The sequence below is a fragment of the Aquila chrysaetos genome, chromosome 2 (assembly GCF_900496995.4).
Source record: "Aquila chrysaetos chrysaetos chromosome 2, bAquChr1.4, whole genome shotgun sequence".
NCBI classification, from domain to species: domain Eukaryota; kingdom Metazoa; phylum Chordata; class Aves; order Accipitriformes; family Accipitridae; genus Aquila; species Aquila chrysaetos.
The window spans coordinates 81,010,437-81,032,824 of record NC_044005.1 but is presented as its reverse complement, the minus strand read 5'-3'; the positions used below and the strand labels follow the sequence as shown (position 1 = coordinate 81,032,824).

Below are 22,388 nucleotides of genomic sequence, written 5' to 3'. Positions count from 1 at the left end.
TTTTAAACCAAGGCTTTGAAGACAGAAAGATTTTTCACATAACACACAATTCAAGGGCTATCCCAAAGGGTATTTTTCATATTCACCTCTGGAAGAAGCCTGTAGGGTTGTTCATGAAATTGATTCCCACATAACTCGAAGTTGAACCATTCACTATACTACCGGGTAAAATATCACATACATCATAGCTGAAGCTGGCAGTGCTGCCCACAGTTAAGGCAGCCTGACACTTACCCATTACTGGACACTTTTCATTACTTGCTATTTCCAGTTTTACCAGACACAGTGTCCTGGCTTTGGCAGGGATAGAGTTAATTCTCTTCCTAGTAGCTGGTACAGTGCTGTGTTTTGGGTTCAGTATGAGAAGAATGTTGATAACACACTGATGTTTTCAGCTGGTGCTAAGTGGTGTTTATACCAAGTTAAGGATTTTTCAGCTTCTCATGCCCAGCCAGCAAGAAGGCTGGAGGGGCACAAGGAGTTGGCACAGGACACAGCCAGGACACCTGACCCAAACTGGCCAAAGGGATATTCCATACCATGTGACGTCATGCCCAGTATATAAACTGGGGGGAGTTGGGCTGGGGGGGGGGGGGGGGCGCACATCGCTGCTCAGGGACTGGCTGAGCATCGGTCAGGGGGTGGTGAGCAATTGCATTGTGCATCACTTGTCTTTCTCGGGTTATATTTCACTCGTTTTTTGTTATCTTCCTTTTCATTACTACTACTACTATTACAACTATTATTGTTATTATTATTATTATATTTTAATTTTTATTTCGATTATTAAACTGTTGTCATCTGAATCCATGAGTTTCACTTGGTTTTGATTCTCCTCCCCATCCTACTGGGGTGGAGGGGGAGCAATTGAGCAGCTGCCTGGTGCTTAGTTGCTGTCTAGGGTTAAACCATGTCACACAATAATAGAAACATTCCAAGCTTGATCCCCAAAACAAGGAGACTCTAAATGATACTGGATTTTTTTCTTTCCTCCTCCCCATTCCACAGTGAGTGTATGACAGGCACTAAGACATCTTATTCATTTGGATGCTTGTGGCATTTTGCTAGAGTAGGAGCTACTTCTCCCTTGCTTATTCTTCTGTTATTCTGCTTTTCCATCCTCCGTATCAGTCCTATTCTCATCATGAGTTTTGTTCTGAGTGCGTAAAGCAATTGGAAGGAATAGTAGGAAAGGAGTAGTGTTCACGTCATTATGTTCACAGCACAGGAGCAAACCCGACTTAATCATGTTTTTATGTTTCTTATTTCCATTTGTTATGGTTGTGCATTTCTTCCCCCTCTCTGGGCTGATCTACAAACTCGGGAAGTGTTGCTAGGCCTTAGCATAAGTGTAATGAGTTGGGCAGTTAAGCATCCCTTGACCGTACCAGGAATTCTTGCATGGCTAAGACAGGGAGGTCGTGCTGACCATTCCAAGGACTCCTGCTGCCTGTCGGAGGCGGGGGACGGCAGTACACATAATGAGTTCTCTCCTGACAACCTTGAGACACATCTCAGTCCTCTCCTAACTGCCTTGTAGCATCTCCTATCTGAATCTTAAGTCATTCTCTGGCAGCCCCGGAGCCTTCCTTATCTGAATCGTAACTCATGCATAACAGTACCAGCACAACTGGAATCCCAGTAATTTGTCGATGACTAAAGCCAATCACCTCCCAAACCTATAAGAAGCGGTACTAAGTGAGACCCTTTGAGTTCTCCTGGACCACAGCAGGCTGCAACCAGCATCTCCCTCTGAGCGGGACGCCTCTCAGAGCTCACAAACATTTCTGTTTGCGAAGACCCGAAGTCTGTCGCTGAAAGCCAACGAGACTTGGGCTGATACTCTCTGCCCTTTGAGGCTCGACCCTTCACCCGCTGAGAAAGATGCTGAAGCATTTGATGTGAATATTTTCACCGAACTTGAGGGGAATTTTTAACATGTATACTTCTTTTACTTGCTTACGGATATCTCTTAGTGTCTTTATGCATGTGTGTGTATTGACCTGAATATTTTCTAGCAAGTATATTACAAATATTGTTTTTCAAATCTATGCTTAAATTACTGTCGTGAACTTTATTCGACTGTGAATGAATCTCAGGCTGCTATTATACTCATAATCTCTTTAGATATAAACCACTGGCCAAGTCTGAGACTAGGAGTTGATCCAGCTGCACCTAGACTCCGACAGGAGTTTAGAAAGCTAGGCGGTCTCCTCTGAACCTCATGACTCAACAGGAGGGTCTCCCCTACCTTTTTACATTCCCGATCTCCATACAAATCACAAGAAACCAATTCTAACTCAACTCTTCTTTGTAAGTTTCTCTTTTACTCTATTGCATCTTCTGTCTCTGTACACATAATTTTAGTTTGATTCTGACTTAATTTTCCTTTGTGCATTTCATCCATGTATTAAGTAATAGAGTGACCGTTCCATTGAATTCTGTGAAGTCATGCTTTTATATAAATTCCTATTAAATCTTTTTTTTTTTTTTGCTAATACCCTTGAAGGTGATTCTTTAAGCAGTCCAAACCACCTTATTTCGTGACACTTATACACATTACTTGGAATGATAGCAGCTGCTGAAGGATAAGAAAGGGAGTTATGTCTGTCTTCTGAAGCCTATCAATGCAGAAGAGGCTATCAGCTGAAAAAAGTCCTTTCCCTGGACCCCCTCAGAAGAAGAAATTTATCTCAAGTATGGAACTTCTTTTTGCAGGATCACAACCATATCTCACATCAACTTACCTTACTGTAGTCTTACATCACTCACGAAAACCTTTGTGATCTTGGCAACACTAAAAATCCTGATTTTAATTGTTTACAATTTTCCTGACTCTTGATTCCATGAACAGCTCCTGCTGATGGCCAATGCTGGGCTCAGAAGCAAGTGAAAGGTAGCTGCCCTCACAATGTTTGAAATAAGTTCCCAAGCAGAAGAGAGGAGAAATGTAAGTAATTTCATTTAACTCAGAAGATTCATTTGTGAAAGAAGAAAGTATGCTGCAGCACCCAAAGCTTTAAAAAAGGAGGCTAGAGTGAACATGAGCCAGGAAAGAAGAAATAGGAGAATGCACAGGACTGAATTTTCAGACTGGTGATCAAACAACAGGGGTGAAACAAATTACCAGACATCTGAGCCACAGAAACAGTCTTTGTGCAGGTAGCAGCTTACTTCTTAGAAGTAAGCTAATGTGCCTTATTTTAGCATGTATTGAAAGGTTTAAGCTAAACCATAATATATTTATGTTATCATGGCCCTAATACTATTTAATATCTTCACCAATAACATCGATAGTGGGATTGAGTCACCCTCAGCAAGTCTGCAGATGACACCAAGCTGAGTGGTGCAGCTGATTCTCTGGAGGGAAGGGATGCCATCCAGAGGGACCTTGGCAGGCTTGAGAGGTGGGCCCGTGTGAACCTCGTGAAGTTCAACAAGGCCAAGTGCGAGGTCCTGCACATGGGTCTGAGCAAGCCCCAGTATCAATACAGACTGGGCAATGAGGGATTGAGAGCAGGCCTGCAGAAGAGGACTTGGGGACACTGGTAGATGAAAAATACGACATGAGCTGGCAATGTGTGCTCACAGCCCAGAAAGCCAGTTGTATCCAGGCCTACATAACAAGAAGCGTGGCCAGCAGGTTGAGGGAGGGGATTCTGCCCCTCTGCTGCGCTCTGGTGAGACCCCACCTGCAGTACTGCGTCCAGATCTGGGGTCCTCAGCACAGGAAAGACATGGACCTGTTGGAGCGGGTCCAGAGGAGGGACACGAAAATGGTCAGAGGGCTGGAGCACCTCTCCTGTGAAGAAAGGCTGAGAGTTGGGATTGTTCAGCTTGGAGAAGAGAAGGCTCCATGGACACCTTATTGTGACCTTTCAATATATAAAGGGGGCTTATAAGAAAGATGGAGAAAGACTTTTTACCAGGGCCTGTAGCGACAGGACAAGAGGCAACTGAAAGAGGCTAGATTTACATTGGATATAAGGAAGACTTTTTTTTATGATGAGGGTGGTGAGACACTGAAACAGGTTGCCCAGAGAAGTTGAGGATGCCCGATCATTGGAAGTGTTCAAGGTCAGGCTGGACTAGGCTTTGAGCAACCTAATCCAGTGAAAGATGTCCCTACCCCATGGCAAGGGGGTTGGACTAGGTGATTTATAAAGGTCCCTTCCGAACTCAAAATATTCTGTGATTCTATGATCATGAATATAATTATTGTATCTCATTTGACATGTGGAGATTTTAACTGGTAATGTGTCTGTGTGCCTCAAGAGTCATTGTCACTTCACCATTTAGTTGTCAGATAGAAATTAATCACAGACAATGATCCTCTCAGATTCTGGAAAACAATGCCAGCTATCGATGCAAATATTTGCTTATATTACAACAACAGTAGTTCCTGGCTGTCCATGGGCCATTTGCCTCGTTAATTCTGTTGAATGCTAATGAAATTCCGTAACTATTAACATAAGGACATGAAGGATCAACATGTGGAAATTGAGCCACAGACTGGAAGTAATACATTTGTTTCTTAATCTTCTTCATTTCATAAGAAATGAAATTAGCTTCATTTCTTATAGTACATTATAAAGCTATCAAATTGTTACATACAACTAAGAATGATCATTCTTGCTTTAACATTAGCAGGTGGGGTTTTTTAAATAAAATTGTTATCCTTATCTTCAACTTTGGCCATCAATCAAAATCCAGATATTGAGCACATGACTGTACAGGGGAAGATATTTATGCTTCATTCTTAAGTATGTCTATAAAATATTTTCATAGTATTTAATATTTTTACAAATGTAGCAATTGAATAGAGACTTAGATAATAATTGTGAGTTGCTATATTTATTAGATGTAGTAGAGCATAATGTATACAATCTATAGAGTAGCTTAATTTTAAAGGAGTTTCACTATATTACAAGTATATAAGCTAAAAGATTACATGCATTTACTCAGAAGCCTTAAACAGCCAGAGCATGACGACGATGTATCATAGGAAATTTTTTTGTACGTATGTCTGTGCACACATACTATACAAACTACCTGTTATCTAAAATTGACTGCAAATTAATTTTCTGCCTGAGTAGAAAACACTGGAGTACATACATATCCATAAACATAATGATTTTAATTTTTTAGGGTCAGTTTATGTTAGAAGTTTCCACATATAATTCTGAAAAGCACTAGAAGGTAAGTTCCCAGATAAAAGGGCCTGATGTTAAACAGTGAATGGTTTAAGATAATATTTTTGAGCACTAGATTGAGCATCAAATCCAAATGAGTTCACATACTGCATACAGTAACACCACCACCCTGAAATCTAAGCAAATCAGTGTGTATTAACTAAAGCAGTTATATGACAGTATTCATACTAACCTGCAATGAAAAGTTCTTCCAGGTCCATCAACACATACACCTCCATTGTGACAGAGAACTGAATTCAGCGCAGGCTCACTGCAAACATCAACATCAACTTCACAAAACCTGCCAGTGTACCCACTCAGGCAAGTACAAACAAAAGCGTTGACTGCATCTTGACAAGAACCTCCGTTAAGGCAGGGAGCAGATTCACATTCCTGAGGAAAGAAATAATAACACATTGACTACATAGTTTTAAAACACATTACTTATTCATTCATTTCAACAGCAAGTGCAAGAGACTGAATCTGGAGATGAGAAAAAAGAGTGCTGGACTTTTTTTATTGTCTGATAAACAGAAGTCTCTAGTTTGGGGGAATTTTTGTTTATATAGAGATCCTTTGATTACAACTCATACTCACTCTTGAAACTATGCTTGTTCCTACTAATTAATCTTGGAGAAATGTAAATGTATTTTCATATAAGCAGTCTTACAGCTGTAAGTATGTGCTTCACACTCATGATTCCTTTATTAAAATTTTAAAGCATGTTTCCAAGCCATAGTTTATACAATTATTCCTTCTAAGTTTTTATAGTAGGGCCTACTGCAGTGAAAAAAGCCACATTACTAAGACAGTTCTGGACAGAATAAAAAATTATTTTTATTAACCAATGCACACAAGCCTTTTATCAGTATTTCCTGATAAATGCTTTCTTATTATCAATTAATGCATAATATTGCAAATAGAAACATACAGAAATGTTTATGTGTTCACATAATAACAATTCCCTCTGATAAAGCTAATGTGAAAGTCATCAAATTCAAACCATGCAAAGTAGCAGCAAATTAATGTTTCTCCAGAATTACAGGAGAGTTTAGTTAGTGCAATTGCCAGTGCAAAAAATGTGGTTTTGCCCTTGGGCACAGAAACCTAGTTTTTTGCCAATATCCCAAAGGAGTTTTATTTTGCTGCTGCCACCCGAATAGTCTAGCTAAATCCAGTATTTTAAATTTATTCTCACACTCCTGTAACTTTAGGTTTAATTCTTTAAGGATATCCAAGGGCACTCAGACTTCCTGCAGGTACTACAGTTGCTTTGACAGAATGTAAATTCAGATATCCATGGGGAATTGTGAGGAAACAACTTATTCTCCTATAAGCTCTCCAGCTGGGTGTATATAGGATGATTTATTAGTGAGCATTACATAAACTAATTGAATTATACATCCCACAGGATGATAGGGATAGTTCTACAGACTGCCAAAAATCCTGTGCCTAGGTTCTAGAAGTAGTCTTTTGCTACATTAATAACATTTGTTGTAGGCAAACCTAAGTAGTGTTAGTCTTGCTTATAAAAAAATCTCAATTCACAGTTCCAACTTTCTGGCTTTTTTTCTATTCCAGTAACTTCCCTTGTCTAGTTGTCTTAATTCTTATTCACTTGTATGCATCTCTACTACTTCTGGTTTTACAGCTTTGCTCATTAGCAGAATAAATTAAAAATCTATCAGTTAATGGATCAAATTTTTACCTAATTATAATTCAAAAGTTAAAATTCAAAATATATCAAAATCATCAAAGTAACTAAGGGTAAGTTCAAAGCTCAGGCAAATGTTCACAGCTTTGGCTCAATATGCCATCACAGTCATGTCAAGTTGCAAACTTAATGTAAATACTTTTTATTTTCTTCTATGGCATGCATTGTTTTTGTAAAATTTTACAAAACTGCTCATAGTCATTATTTTTTACAGTAACATAAAAACAAGACAGTTTGTAGGAAAGAAATAACACCTATAACTTTCCAGTATATTTTGATGCGCTGCAGTTCAAAGTTCAGCATTAGACTTGCAAAAAACCAGAGTACGCTCTGTTACCAGAGAAGTGCTAATCTGCACTGTTCGTAACTCAGGCAAGAAAATTGTTTCGGTGAACAGACATACAACTATGTTAAAAATGCCACAAATAATAACTTTATCCCAAAGTAGGTGAACTACCACACTACACCAAATGCTGTAATTCGTAGTCTAAAAGAACAAGGACATTAGATGGCAAACCCAAGTTGCAACAGAGCTGTGGCCAATTCCTGCTTATCTTAGATCCTACCGGAGACTGACTTTACAGCTTGGCATTAGGGAATAGCTGGCTTTGCAGAAAATTCCCAACTACCCTGATTCCCTGAAGGCAAGTTCACCTAACCACCAATGCTATTTCAGTTTTGTCTTCCTTTTTATAATGGGAGATTGAATCTTGACTACGACCCTTAACCAAACAGTTCCCAAATCAGAGCAACAGTTGCAGGGACTCAACAGTTCTAGAAATATTCTCTCTCTTCTCCAGTACAGTAGGGAAAAAATACTTTTGTGGGCACCCCAGGTGCCCAGTTCACAACCTAGTAAGGTATTACTTAACATTTACTCGCCTAGAAGTGGTAAGATCCTGTCAGAGGAAAATTGTCTTTGAATAGCTAAGAAACCTGAACATTACAAAAATAATATCCACAAAGATGGGTCATTTTAGTTTTTCCAAAACACAAATTTCTTGATATATAGAAGTGTCACAATTGCTTACTTATTTATATTTTATTTTGTACCTTCTTATTTTCAATGGGCCCTTTTAACCTTTACTAAATCTGAAATGCTATTTTGATCTGGAATTTTAAAATGCCTAATTTTTAAGGTTCAATGACAAAGACTTAATCTTACAGTAATCCTTCAAAAAGTTTACAAATAACCTGTTTGAGTAAAACAAATATCACTACCACTCCTGCAGTCAGTGAGAGCAACACAGGCTTTGTCCCTTAGAAATCTACAGTATTTGCTTGGCAGATACAGAGAATAAATACCAAATTTAAATGGTAACAAATAACTCAAGCTAATAGACTGAATGCTGTTCATCTGCAGAAAAATATCGGGCACTGCAATTTTTTGCCATTAGAATCAAATGTTTGCAGTAGCAGAAAAGAAACATATTTTGCAATACCTCATTCATCATGAGGCCAGTTTCTCTGTTTCATTCTTCTTTTTCCTCTTCTCTCCTCTCCTCAACCCCATTTCTGGGGGAAAGGAGGTATATAATGTTGTGAGCAAAAGGAAAGCTCTGTTACCATCACTATACGCTCATACACTCGCACTATTCCTAAAGTTAGCACCTTTATGGCAACTAAAAATCTGTAGATTATAGTACAGAACAGAAATGTACACTCTGATCTTGATCAGCAATCCAGTCCTGAAGCCCTAAATTAATTTGACTTTCATTTCCTATTGAAATCAAAGGGGAAGAAAATTACTCGGGAATCGCCAGCGGTTTTAGATTATCCACGTTTCAGGCACCGTTCTGCCTTATGAAGTTCTCAGTTCCTTCCTCTACTCCCTGCTATTTCCTCACCCCAAATCACGCTGCCTTGCCTTCTTAATTGTGTCAGAATAATAGATTACAATACATGTTAAAAAAAAAGAAAACAACAACAAAGACAGACCAAAGAAATCTTTTTTACATGTTTTTAAAAGCTAGTTCTCTAATTTTTTTCTCAGCACATGATGCATAATCGGTTATGCAGGTGTAACTTGGAAACTATTACGGAGGGGTGAACTATTTGAAGGTGAGGACATGGGAAGTTCTTAACTCAGCACTGATACTTAGAAGGAACAGACAGAAATCATCGAAGTTTGAGTGAAAGTTTTAAAATCTAGCTAGATAAAAGAAACAAGAATAGGATAGGTTCAAAAGGAATCTGTCTTTAAGAATTAATAATACATAGTTATTTTCTGCACAAGCCCTTTTGATAAGGCTTTTTAGAACGTTGTTTTCTAAACATATTTATTTCAAGTTGAATTGATAATGCCTGTGGAAGCAGGAGCAACTGTCTACAGAAATTTGTCCTTTGTTAGTGTGACATCAACTCTGTTTTAAATAGCCTTGTGCAGTAATAGTGAGAAGGTAACCACGATGCATCGCCTTAAGATTCCAAATGCCACAGCGGACACCAGGGTATTCAACAAAGTAGGCAGAAATCAGTATTTCCTTTTGACAGACAAAGAATACTTGCAAGGTGACTGAATGCACTGGTAGCATAAAAAGATCTCCGAAGTGGGACTTTATAATTTTAATATTGACATCTGACAAGAAACACATGAAAAAGTTTCAATGGAAGTTGAAGAAGTGAGTATGAACGTACTAGGATCAGGAGTAGTTCATGCAGCTTGCAGTTCCTGAACAGAACTGCTGATACATCTAAGTGCAGCGTCACTTACTCCAAGATGAAATCTATGTGCATAGAGCAAGTACTTCTTCACAACATTTATTCCTATTACAACTTTGTGTCACTTCAACTAACAATTTGCTAGCAATGAATGATTAAAAAAACCAAACAAAAAACCCATGTGACAAAACACCAAATTGAAACTCCCCCCAAAAATCACAAAAATACTTTCAGTTCCTTGTTGGAGTTCTCAGCAAAAATATTCCGTTTAGAAAGCAGAGAAACTGCTGAGATCTCCAGGTACCACCGAGCAGTCGTAACACTGAAACGCTGAGGGGCAGTAACAGTGACAGCGACAGCTTTTGTCTCTGACCTTTTTTGTTTGACTCCTCAGGACTTTCTAGAAACAGCAAGTACTCTTCTTTATTATTCTGACTTCTTTCTTTCAAGCAATACTTTCCTTTCAGTCTCCTCTGAGGACACAGAAAACCTCATCCTTCGACTGGGGCCTCTTCGGCTCACTGGGGTGCGAACAGGAGGCAGGAGGCTCTCCTGTCGCTGCAGCAGTGTGCAGGCTCTGTGCGCCAGCTCCTCCCGCTCACCCTCAGCCTGCCCTCGGAGCCACACGCTATCCCAGGCCCTGCACATAGCTTCCCTTAAGAAAAGCAACTGACATCATTCAGGCATCTCTCTGGTGCAGCGCTGTTAAAATAGCTTTACATGGCAAGGTTTTGTTTAGAGGGGGGGCCGCAGAGATGGCCTCTGTGAGGAGGGTCCGCGCCGGACACAGCGGGTTCCAGCCGGCTCCAACCCACCCTCCGCCGGGCACGGCTCGGCCCCGCAGCCAACGGGGGGAAAACCTGGGTGAGAAAGAGCGAAAACCATTATGCAGCAAAGCATCAGAGAGAGGAGCGAGGAAAAAGTGTGGAAAGCAGCCCTGCGGACACAAAGGTGAGAGCAGAGGGAGGGGGAGGTGGTGCTCCAGGCAGTCTCCACCAGAGATTCCCCTGGAGAAGCCCACTGTGAAGCAGACTGGCCCCTTCCAGCCCACGGAGGACCACGGTGAAGCTCATCCACGCCGCCACGTGTGTGAACGCCCCGCCAGAGCGGGTGGATGTGCCCCAAAGGAGGGTGCAGCCCCTGGAGAACCCAGGCCGGACCAGGGTCCTGGCAGGAGCTGCAGCCCATGGAGAGGCACCCGTGCAGGAGCGTGTTTTCTGGCAGGTTGGGAGGAAAGTGTTTTTCATCGACAACAAATTAAATTAATCTCCCCCAAGGTGAGTCTGTTTTGCCTGTGACGGTAACTGGTGACCATGACCAATCTCCCTGGCCTTACCTTGACCCACAAGCTTTTCTTCTTATTTCCCCACCCTGCCCTGACGAGGAAGGGGAGCGCAAGAGAGGCTGGGTGGGCATGTGGCAGCCGGACAAAGTTAATGAACCACACATATTTATTCATACGCTCTAAAACTTTCTTTTCTGTCATATCAGAGCAAGTAACCTGTCCAAACTCAGCTGTATTGCCTAGCTTTTTCTGTGGCCATCACTGCCCTCTCTTTTCCCTTTCTGTTTTCTAGTTTGTTCCCTTCACAGACAGCTTCAGTCAAATTGGGACTGCAGCCATCCATCTCTAGGGAAACCAGAAGGCCAGAAGAGCTGCTCCTCAGGCCTCATCTTGTCAGGTTCTTCCTGCTCTAAAGGGGTTCGCTCCTTCCACTGTCACAAAAAAAAAAAAAAAAAAAAAAGCTAAGTGCCTGTCCTGGTTTCAGCTTCGGCTTGGATAGAGTTAATTAACTGTCTTCCTAGTAGCTGGTATACTGCTGCGTTTTGGGTTCAGTATGAGAAGAATGTGGATAACACACTGATGTTTTCAGTTGTTGCTAATTAGCATTTAGACTAAGTCAAGGATTTTTCACCTCCCCATGCCCAGCCAGCAAGAAGGCTGGAGGGGCACGAGAAGTTGGGAGGGGACACAGCCAGGGCAGCTGACCCAAACTGGCCAAAGGGATATTCCATACCATGTGAGATCATGCCCAGTATATAAACTGGGGGGAGTTGGGCTGGGGGGAGCACATCGCTGCTCGGGGACTGGATGAGCATCGGTCAGGGGGTGGTGAGCAACTGCATTGTGCATCACTTGTCTTTCTTGGGTTATATTTCACTCTCTTTTTGTTATCTTCCTTTTCATTACTACTACTACTATTGTTATTATTATTATTATATTTTAATTTTTATTTAAATTATTAAACTGTTGTCATCTCAACCCATGAGTTTTACTCGGTTTTGATTCTCCTCCCCATCCTATTGGGGTGGTGTGGAAGGAGCAAGTGAGCAGCTGCCTGGTGCTTAGTTGCTGGCTGGGTTTAACTGCGACAGTGCCCCATGTTAACTTCAGTTGGGGTGCTCTGCTCATTCGTTAAACATCATCACATCTGTAAATGATGCCCAGTACTCACACTTTACAGCATACCAATACTCCCCTTCCCAGCTCATCTTTTAAAACACAGACCGCTTCAATAAGCTCCCTTACACATAAATGAAATGATTTAACAAAATAGCAATTATACAATTGTGATTATTTGTGTAGAGTTTTTATCAACTTTTCACTTCGCCAATCTGACACACTTTATTCTCATCCAAATATCTTGGACTTTTCTTGTATCTGATCTCCTTAGAGTAAAGCACGAGGGCTCACTTTAAGTAGGCTTTTTTCCCCTGAGTCTTTTTTTTTTCCTGTGAAAGGTACACTTTTCCCATTTTGACCTAACAAGGAATCCTTTGAGTTTATGTGCTGTTAACAGGCAATGACCTTGGAAAAGATATGAAAGTTACAATGGACAAGCTATCAACATGAACTCCCATTGCAATGCTATGGAAAAAATTGCTAATATTATCCTTAAGTCTTCAGAGAGGGGAACTGTGACTTAGGTGGTTATTCCTCATTTTATGGCTAGGGGAAACTGAAATATTGTGCCAAGTTCTAGAATCTGTTTATTATAAAGGATGTCAAAAAACTGAGAACATAAAATGATTTAGTTACTAGATAAAATGCTTTATGGTAAGCTAAGTCTAAGGAAAATTACACTCAACAGAATTTTTAGGATAGAATTTTTTTCCAAAAACATTACTACATCATATATGTCATTTTCACATGATACTGCTGAAAACATAAATAATATATATGGGTTAAAAATGATTAGACAAATTCATGGAGTACAGGTCTGTTTCTACCTATTAAAAGCAAAAATCAATGCGAGTTCTTTGCTATAAGAAGTTCCAGAACTCTTGATGGCTCTATGAGTGTTCTTAGGTTTAGTTTATCACCAAGAAGAGAGAGAAAGAGAGAGAGGGAAAGAGAGAGAGAGAATGGCAGTGCACAGTTGTTTTCACAAATCCAGATATATCCAGCTAGAGATAAGGTCCAACTTTACTACTGAGAGTCAGCCACTGTAAAACTGTCAAAAGCAGTTGATCTTCCACCTCCTTATGTTTTAAAATAAAGACTGAATGTATGTCTAAGACATATGCTTTAAGCAAACATAAGTTAAAAACAAGTATTAGTTTCCATGGGGCTTTAAATGAAAGGAATATACGGACTTGTGACAGCAGAACAGAGTGGTGATTTTCTGGCTTTATTTATACTAAATTATTGTTACGGTACATTTAAGTCCACACTGATTTTCTTAGCATAGCAAGACAATTTAGAAGTCAAGCCAAGAAAGTGAAAGAATATTAAGATTTCTAGTTACGCAACTCTTTAAGGGTAGGTTTTGTTAAGAATCCTTAGCTCAAACAATGCAAACCAAGATCCACTACATTTACTGAAAAACAGTAATTTATTATTTGTTGCTTTCTGAATGTCATGGTGTAATAAATCTTGTTTGTACTAGGAAGGGGATGACTGTCCCTTGAGAAACCCCACCTGGCATGGCACAGTCCACTGGTTCTGCCAGTGGGTAATTCTTCTGAAATCTGGACTCTAGCAACTGGACTAGAAAGGCACACCACTTTGCTCAAGGCATACTGCTCTCTTATCACCACCTGTGGGTCCATACTGACATTTGCCTTTGGAAGTGAGGTCAATCTGCCTAAGAAATCCCAGCTTTCTACATATCACATCATATCATTTCCAAAGTCACAATCCATAACTTGAAATAATTATGAGGGGATGCATTTTAGCAAATTAGTAAAAATAGTGAAAAACCAGTATTTTTCCAAATAATATGTAAGTTCAATGCTGTTTCTTAAAACAAAATCTAGAAGTGCCTTTTAGAAGTTAGGGGTTTTTTTTTCCTTCTCCTACAGAAAGGACTATTTTTCATTAGTCCTCCTTGGAAGGCCTCCTGAGTAGCAATAAAAAAATATTTCTAATAACACTTCAAAATCTATTTCTATAAAAGAGATTCAAGGAAAAAAAAGAATTGTGATGATAGATATATTTTTATTTAAGTGAAGTCGTGCTTTATATCAAAAAAGGCAATTATAGAACAGACTAATTCTGAACATAACTAACTCATGCAAATCCACTATGAAGGGGAAAAAAGTCTACCCTAAATCATAGAATGGTAGAATCAGAATGGGTTGGAAGGGACCTTAAAGATCACCTAGTTCCAACCCCCCTGCCATGGGCAGGGACACCTTCCACCAGACCAGGTTGCTCAAAGCCCCATCCAACCTGGCCTTGAACACTGCCAGGAAGGAGGCAATATACATAAGGTATTTACAAATCTATCTTTTGACATACTTATATGTGTGTGGTGCATTATATGGTCTAATTTCCTCTGAATACTTATAAAGCCCAAAGTACAATTTGCTGTTTGATTTCTTTGTAGACAACTATTAAGTGATTAACTGTAAAGGCAGACTTGAAGCCTGAAAAGGTAGTGGCCTTAAACATCAATTCAGGGAGCAGAAGCAAGCATCCTAATTATTTGTGAGAAAACTGGATTCCAGGTGGAAGTCTGACCTGTAGAAGATAGAACCAAACAGAGCTTTAAAATTTTAATTTGATAAGAGCTGAAAAGGAAGAGATAAGGAAGGAATTCAAAGACAGATACTGCACAACAAAAGAAAGATGCTTTCAAGAGTCATGTTTCCAGTCATTTAATGATAGGACTGAGGGCAAAATTATTCTCAGGTTAAAAGCAGAGGTTTTTGTGATAAACAAGAGCCATGTGGTTAAGGGTTTGGATTAGAATAAAAAAAAAGTAGGCAGAAAGGAAACCAATGCTGTAAATCAATGCTTTAGAAACTAATTCATGTGTTAAAGCAAGCTTTTGTACATACAAAACACAGTATGCATATGGTTTTTAATGCACCCTGAATCTAGATTTCAAAAAAAAAAAGTCTAAATTTATATTACTACTTCATAGGAAATGTATAATTTAATGTTTTAGTATGATTTCATAGTTATGCAAAACAGCCATGGTTCAGTGCATTAGTAGGAAACTATGTATATGCATTTCAGTTCCTTTCAAAGATATTTTACCACAGTTGAATTTATCACAAGTGCAACCATCTGATGTAATTACAACTGCTATTAAGAGACCAAAAGGCCCAGGCTTCCTTTGCTATGTTTAAAATAGCATTTCATTTAAACTGTGTGGTTTGCCAAGTTATGGACTTTTCCATTCATGTGGGAGTCTGAAGTGCACTCTCAGTTTGGGCTAAATTTCAATAGTATTGCTACCATGTTAGAAGTCTGAGATTTACGTCAAGAATTGAGCTGAATGCTCCAGATGCCTATTCCTATTTTATCTTTAACAAAACTATAAACGAAGTGTATTTTTGTAGCCAGTAAAATTATTACTCTGTTTTTAATGTGAATTTTTTGTTAATATAATCATGTATCCATATTGCTTAATTATTAACTTTCCAGAGCTTTTTCATTTGGTGGATTAAATATACATACAACATTTTGTGGAATGAACTGGGAAAACTTATTTCCGTATTTCAGAATGTTGGCTTTATCCAACATCATTCAATTCAGAATGAGTTCAAAAGGACAAAAATATTTTGCTTTGAAATTTTGGAATATGGACACAAGGAGAAGAGAAAGATAATAAAAATAAACCTATTTCCTAGACAACAATACACAGCGGGAACATCCTGGATCAGACCAGTGCTCCATCTGCCCCAGTAGTCTGTCTTTATAATAGTGGCGGAGAGAAAACCACTTCAGGAAAATCATGCGAACTTTGCCACTTTCTACAGTCTATGTCCCATGCATCCTCCCAGCAAACAGAACTGTCTAATCAGACATGAAAAACAGTACTTCCCTGACTGGTTCATTTATCATTCATTTATGGACCTGTTCTCCATGACTTGCCTAATTTTTCTGAACCTGCTAAGAGACCACCTGCCTCCCCAGCCTTCTGTGGCAGCAAGTTCTAGAGGTTCTCTGCTTCCTGTGAAAGAACGTACTTTTATTTCTTCCAAATGTTTCTCCGATTATTTTCATCATGTCCCCCCAGTTCTTTAACTACAGAATTTGGTGGCGAAATTTTCCATTTACGTTTATCTACCACTGTCATAGTTTTCTAAACATTAATTACATTGCCCTCAGCTTTCTCCTCTTCAAACGGAATAGTTCCAGCCATTTAAATCTCTCCTTACAAGGCAACTATTCAATTAATATTATTTTTGTTGCCCTCTGTAGCTTCTCTAACTCTACTACATCTCCCTTGAGATGCAAGGTCCAGAACTGTGCACAGTACCCAAGATGTAAGCCCACTCAGGTTTTACATAGCAGTGAAATCATGCCCGCTGCCTTGTTCCCCATACTCTTCCTGATCATGCCCAATGGTTTTTTTGCTATTCTGCACTATGACTGCACATTGAGAAAACAATGATTTCAGAGAACTGTCAATGATTGCTCCAAGTCTTTCCTGAGCTGTAACTGACAGTTCTGAATTCAGCTGTAGTTAAGTATTAGGCTATTTTTCCCTAGATTATTATCTTACACTGAAGCTTATCCTCTACCTTTTCACTCTCTCCATTTTGTGAGGTCCTTCTGGCATTCCTCAAATGCAAAGAATTCCCTGAGCTTCTCTTGCTATGACTATACCCTCTCTGAGTGCCCATTTTACACTTTAGCCATCAAGCAATCCCACCAGTTCCCTACCTGGCTTCCTGGTTTTGATACGATGTGAAGAGCTTTTTAAAAGGCAGAGCATCCTTTACAAGGCACTTTTCAATTTGTGTTTTAGCTTTTTGAACTTCGTCCCAACATTGGAACTTGTGTGTTTTACGGACTTTTCTGTTCTTCCCATGTGCGCAAGCTTTCCGTTTGTTAAAATGCCCATTTTTCCCTGACAGCCTTAAGTTTCCTCCTTAAGCCATTCAGGGGCTTTGGACCACTTTGTGTTCTTGAATTGTGGCACACATTTTACCTGGCCTTTTAACGTACCATTTGTTAATAGCCCCTAGTCTGCTTCTAAGTTTCTTGTGGTTTTGGCTTGCTCCTCTTAAGTTACTTGACAATGTGTCTCATTTTTACATCGTTTCCTTTCCTGAAACTGAATGTCTATCTGCTGGATTTATTTGGCATGCTCTCTCATGCTACAGTCATAAACCTAGCTGTATTATAGTCACTAATAGACATCATCTCTGTCATTAACACCTCTTAAGCCGGATGCTGGTCTTTTCAGAGGCACAGTGAACATCAGTCATGTTCAGATTTTAAGTTCTGTCATTCTTAAACAGTGCCCTTCTATACTTGTCAGCATTTCCCCTACAACCATTTTAATTTTCATTCAATAGCCTGGTTCCATGATGATAGAGGTGCAATCCATTCTTGTACAGGTTCCTCCAATTTCACAAGGTTTTCCGTTTTCAAATGCATTTGAACTGCTTTTGTCTATACCAGCATATTACTTATGTACTGGGGCTGAATCTCTGTCTGCCTCTCAGGTCTCATGTGGAACTGGCAGTCTTTCAAAGAAAGCTAGGTGCATGTTCTAGACCTCTGTTTCCTGCCCAGCCGGAACTTACAACCTCAAGAACATCCTTCCTACACTTTCCTCCATTACTGGTTATCAACACAGGTCACAATTATCGGCTCCCTTCCAGTACACTGAAGTGATGTCTCTGGAGATCCGCTGTCTTTCCAGATACAAAGCAGGTTACTCTGTATCCAAGGCTTCTTTGAGGTCATAAATCCAGTTACCCATGTACCTAACAACTGAATAATCCCGTTTTTTAACATACACTCTGTTGCTAGAGCATCCTTGATGCAAGAGCATACTGCGATATCACTTGATAGGCTTTTCTAATGTCAGAGATCAGAAATATACCTATCAATGGAACGTCCTCAGAGGGCCTACCACTTTGGAGGCGAGACTGCTCTGCAACATACTTGTAGGTCTCATCCATTTCTTTTTGTCTCCAATTCCTATTCTCTACTTTTCTATTACTTCTCCATTTAACAGAATCTCCAATTCAGTCACTTCTACTTAAAGTAAACTTACTACCTCAGAGTCAGGAGGTCCCTGAAATATTACACACGCTGAAACTGTCCCATGGGTGGATAATCACAGATGTTGTGCTTTGCAGAATAAAGTGGGTATCTCCCTCTCCTCCCGCTATCAGATTTACCTACCTGCATCTTGAGCATAAACTACATTATTTTTTTGAAGTTTACATTAGTTTCGCTTCTTTCAAGAAACTACATACCTTACTCAACCCTCTTTAAACTAGTTAGCAATAGGTAAAAATACTCAAGAGTGTGAAGAAGTCCCACACAGGCACAAACAAGAGCATCCAGCTCAGCTGAGGCTCGCTGTTTGTTCACCAATGTTTGCCATACACATGCATGCTACACATCTACAGAGAGAATTCTGGGGAAGGATTGCTACTCTCTGGCTTACCTATTATAGCCCGCTAAGACCCAGTCAACACCATCAGTGCAGTCTAGACTCACTCATGAAATGCAGATGCCCATTTCAAAATCAGCTGAACAGCTCTGCAGATCTCACTAGACAACTAGCTTTCACAAAGACACCTCAAGTTAGGCAAGCGGCATCCTACTGTTCTTCCCAATCAAATCACTGATAATTATACGGCTGTCACGTCTTCTATCTTTTGTGCAATCTGGCAAGTCCTGGTGAATAATTGCTTATTTGCTTGGACTAGCAGAATATTGTTCTCTGACTCTGCATGTGCATCACCTGTGGTGCCTTTGTGTAGAAAATTAGTTGGTTTTCCTGATTTCCCCCTTGTTTCTGTCTTTTATGAAAATAGAAAAGATCAGTAAAACCAGACAAAATAATTCTAGGATGCAGTCTGATCACAGCTTTCTATCAGATACAAGCAGAAGCACCAACAAGCTGAATATCCTCCAGTGTGAAGACTCAAAATGCTTTTTGCTTCCTTTTTGACAGCTATGAGACGGCCTTAGCTGAGCCTGGAAGAAGCACAACTGCCGATGACTTCTCATCAGTCATAGCAAAAAAACCAAAATAAGTAAGAAATAGTATCTATTACTAACCATAATTACTATTACTGACCATATTAGCAATCTATGTTTACCTATATTGGAGAGAAAAGACCAATTTTCAGTTATATACATTCATCTTACAATTTAAAAAATACACAAATGTCAAAGGAAATTGTGTATTGTAACTAATTTATACAGGACATCTATTATTTCTTACTCTTTTCTGAATGAAATCCATAAATGAAAAAGCAGTGAAAACTGTAGTAGATAGGGAAGTTCCAACATCCACACTCCATATTAGATATGCAAAAGTTATAGGATATATCCATAAAGACAGAAAGTGCTTTTTTTTTTCCTAAAATATTAGACAACCTGAGAAAGTCTTGAAGTGTATTTTCTTGCAAACTATATTGCAACACATGTAGAGGATGAAAAATTCCAAGATGAAAAATAAAAAAAAATCCAAGTATGTCTAGGGAATTATATATACACATAAATATATTTTATTTTTAAACTGGTTATTTGAATCAGCCTAGCTGCTGACCTTGCACGGCGGTGCAATACCCACCCAGCCACTCGCACTCTCCGTCCTCAAGAGGACAAGAGAAGAAACTAAGCTGACAAAGGTCACGGGTTGATAAGGACAGAGAGATCACTTACCAATTACTGTCACAGGCAAAACAGACTCGACTTTAAAATTAAAATTAAGTTATTGCCAATTCGAAATAGAATTTTGGACAGTGAGAAACAAAGACAAAACCTAAAACCACCACCCCTTTCTTCCCAGGCTCAACTTCACTCCTCCATTCCCAACCCTTCTACCTCCCCCTTTCACCCTGAGCAGTGCGGGGCAGGTGGGGAATGGGGGTTGCAGTCAGTTTGTAACAGCTCCTCTCTGCTGCTCCTTCCTCCTCACACTTTTCCCCTACTCCAGCGTGGGTCCTCTCCACGGGCCACAGGTCCTGCCCGGAGCCTGCTCCCGTGCGGGCGCTCCATGGGCTGCAGTTCTTTCAGGGCGTATGCACAAGCTGCGGCGTGGGGTCCTCCATGGGCTGCAGCACGGGTGTCCGCCCTGGCATGGTCCTCTCCATGGAATACAGGGAAACACCTGCTCCACCATGGTTCCCTCCAGGGGCTGCAGGGGAATCTCTGCTCCGGCGCCTGGAGCACCTCCTCCCCTCCTGCTGCACTGACCTGGGGGTCTGCAGGGCTGGTGCTCTCACTTTTTTCCCTCACTCCTCTCTCTGCTGGGCAGCATTTTTCACCCGTTCTTCAATATGTTTCCACAGAGGTGCCACCCTCTTGGGTGAGGGGCTCAGCTGTGTCCGGCAGTGGGTCCGTCGGAGCTAACTGGAACAGGCTGTGTCCAGCACAGGGCAGCCCCTGGACTCTTCTCACAGAGGCCACCCTTGCAGCCCCCCCCAAACAAAACCTTGGCACCTACCCCCAACGCAGTTGCATAAACCTTAATACAAAGAAATGTATCTTCAAGTGAAGAAAATATTGAAGTATATTTACCTGGCTTAACTCCCGATTATTTTTTTAAACAAAGGAACTGGCTGATGTTAATCTAGAGCAAATCAATTATAGAGCATGAGCCTACCATGATTATACAGATGTGCACACCCCCAGACAGTCAGAAAGCCTTGTTGATCACTGTAAGACTTGCATAGGCATGATATATGTCTGAGCAGGACGAACGCAGTGTTAGAGCCTTTAAAAATATGACACCTGCAGCATAGTCTAATCTGGGGATCACACTGCATGCAAATAGAATGAATATCAAAAAATGAAGCCATCACTCTGACAGACTTATCTGTCAAATGTATATGTATATTGTTTCTTTCTATGAATTTCTAATCTATGCATTTTCAAACACCTCAGCATGAAATGTGGTTATCTTTGAATATGATTTTATGCAGTTGTCTACAGGTCATTTAATCTCTCATTCTCTTAAAATGGAGGAAAGTGTAAATCATGGATGTTGCTAGAGAAAATACTACCCAAGGGTATTCTGCATTAGCATTGGCAACAGCTGATAATCATACAGATTTGCAAGATCATACCATGATGTGCACTCTGTTGAGCTAAATCACTTATTTTCTGACTTTTTTCTTTCTGTAAAGGAAGTTGGAAGGTAATATTCCAGCTAGATCTACTTCTTGTGTGAGACTGTCATGCATTTTCAACAGTAAAGTTACAGACCATACTTCCTTTATGTAATATGAGGTATTTTTAGCTATCTAGTACTTTTAGCTATATATAAGAAAATCATGAAAGGCCCCTACCTGCATATATAAGCTAAAGAGAAGTTTGGATAACATTTTGGAATGTGTTTTTGATGATTCAGAAGCACAATATTAGAAGCCAGATAGACCAAATGCAGGCAGATCTCATGCCAGACTCTCCCATGAGAACGAATACATTTAAAAGGATCATATCCCCAGATCTGATTAAACTCTGTTTGGCACAAAACCTGAAAAAGACTAAACCAATTCAATACTTTCTCCAAAGTGTGGCCAATATTGCAATTGTTATGCCAGATGTAGTCACCTTCTACAAGTTGATTTGCTGACCATGGGAAATCTCCATGGCACAGGCTCGCGTATACAGATGCGTTCTTATCCACAGCCATTCCCAAGCAAAAATGTTCTTCAACTTAAGAGGAGGAAGTGGGCAAAGTATTTTGTATGCCACGGTTTTATGTCATAGAATTCTACAATTACCTGGATTTTGAAATTTTAAACACGAGTCATGCCTACTTTCAGTGTAGAACATTGCACCTTGAGGTTTACTATTCAAATATACAGTTAAGCTACAGCAAATGGGGCTCGCAAGCAAATTAGGTAGTTATGTTATCCATGCTGAACTGAGGGATAAATGACTTTCAGGTAATGTTGGCTTAGTTTGCTGTAGCTTTTCAGATTTATCATTCATACTTCACCTTTAAAGTTCTTTAGACATTTTCTCAATGGTCTCTTTTAATGCAGTTTCGTGTAAGTTACAAATAATGAGCTTTTCAGAATGGATTTGAAACAACTGAGTTTCTGTCATGCATTTTCAATAAACTAACCCATTCCGAAGTTACTTAAATAAAAATGAGTTTCAAGCGGCATATTACCCTTTCCCCCATAATTAAAATAAAATTTGAAGACCTACATTAATATTTATCTCACATCTTGAGCTGGTCCATCCTGATTCACAAGAGCATTGATATCCATCAATGAGATCTATACATCTGAAATACAAAACAGTGTTATTCAGATGAAGCTATGTAATTCTAGATTCAGCACTAGTAGTATCGTTCCATGCATTTCAAAATAGCGGTCTGATGTAACCTACTGAAATCCATGGCACTTTTAATTACTTTTAATAACAGGTTTCA

General features: G+C 39.8%; 1 protein-coding gene across 2 annotated transcripts in view; it reads right to left on the bottom strand.

Annotated features, from left to right (window-relative positions):
- EYS (eyes shut homolog) overlaps positions 1–22,388 on the bottom strand; it is a 1,018,924-nt gene that overhangs the window by 456,795 nt on the left and 539,741 nt on the right. For both annotated transcript variants that reach the window (XM_030007184.2, XM_030007189.2), the window contains 2 exons: positions 22,163–22,241; positions 5,386–5,585 (listed from right to left, as the gene is read on the bottom strand). In XM_030007184.2, coding sequence (XP_029863044.1) covers positions 5,386–5,585; positions 22,163–22,241 — 279 coding nt within the window. The remainder of the gene's footprint in view (positions 1–5,385; positions 5,586–22,162; positions 22,242–22,388) is intronic.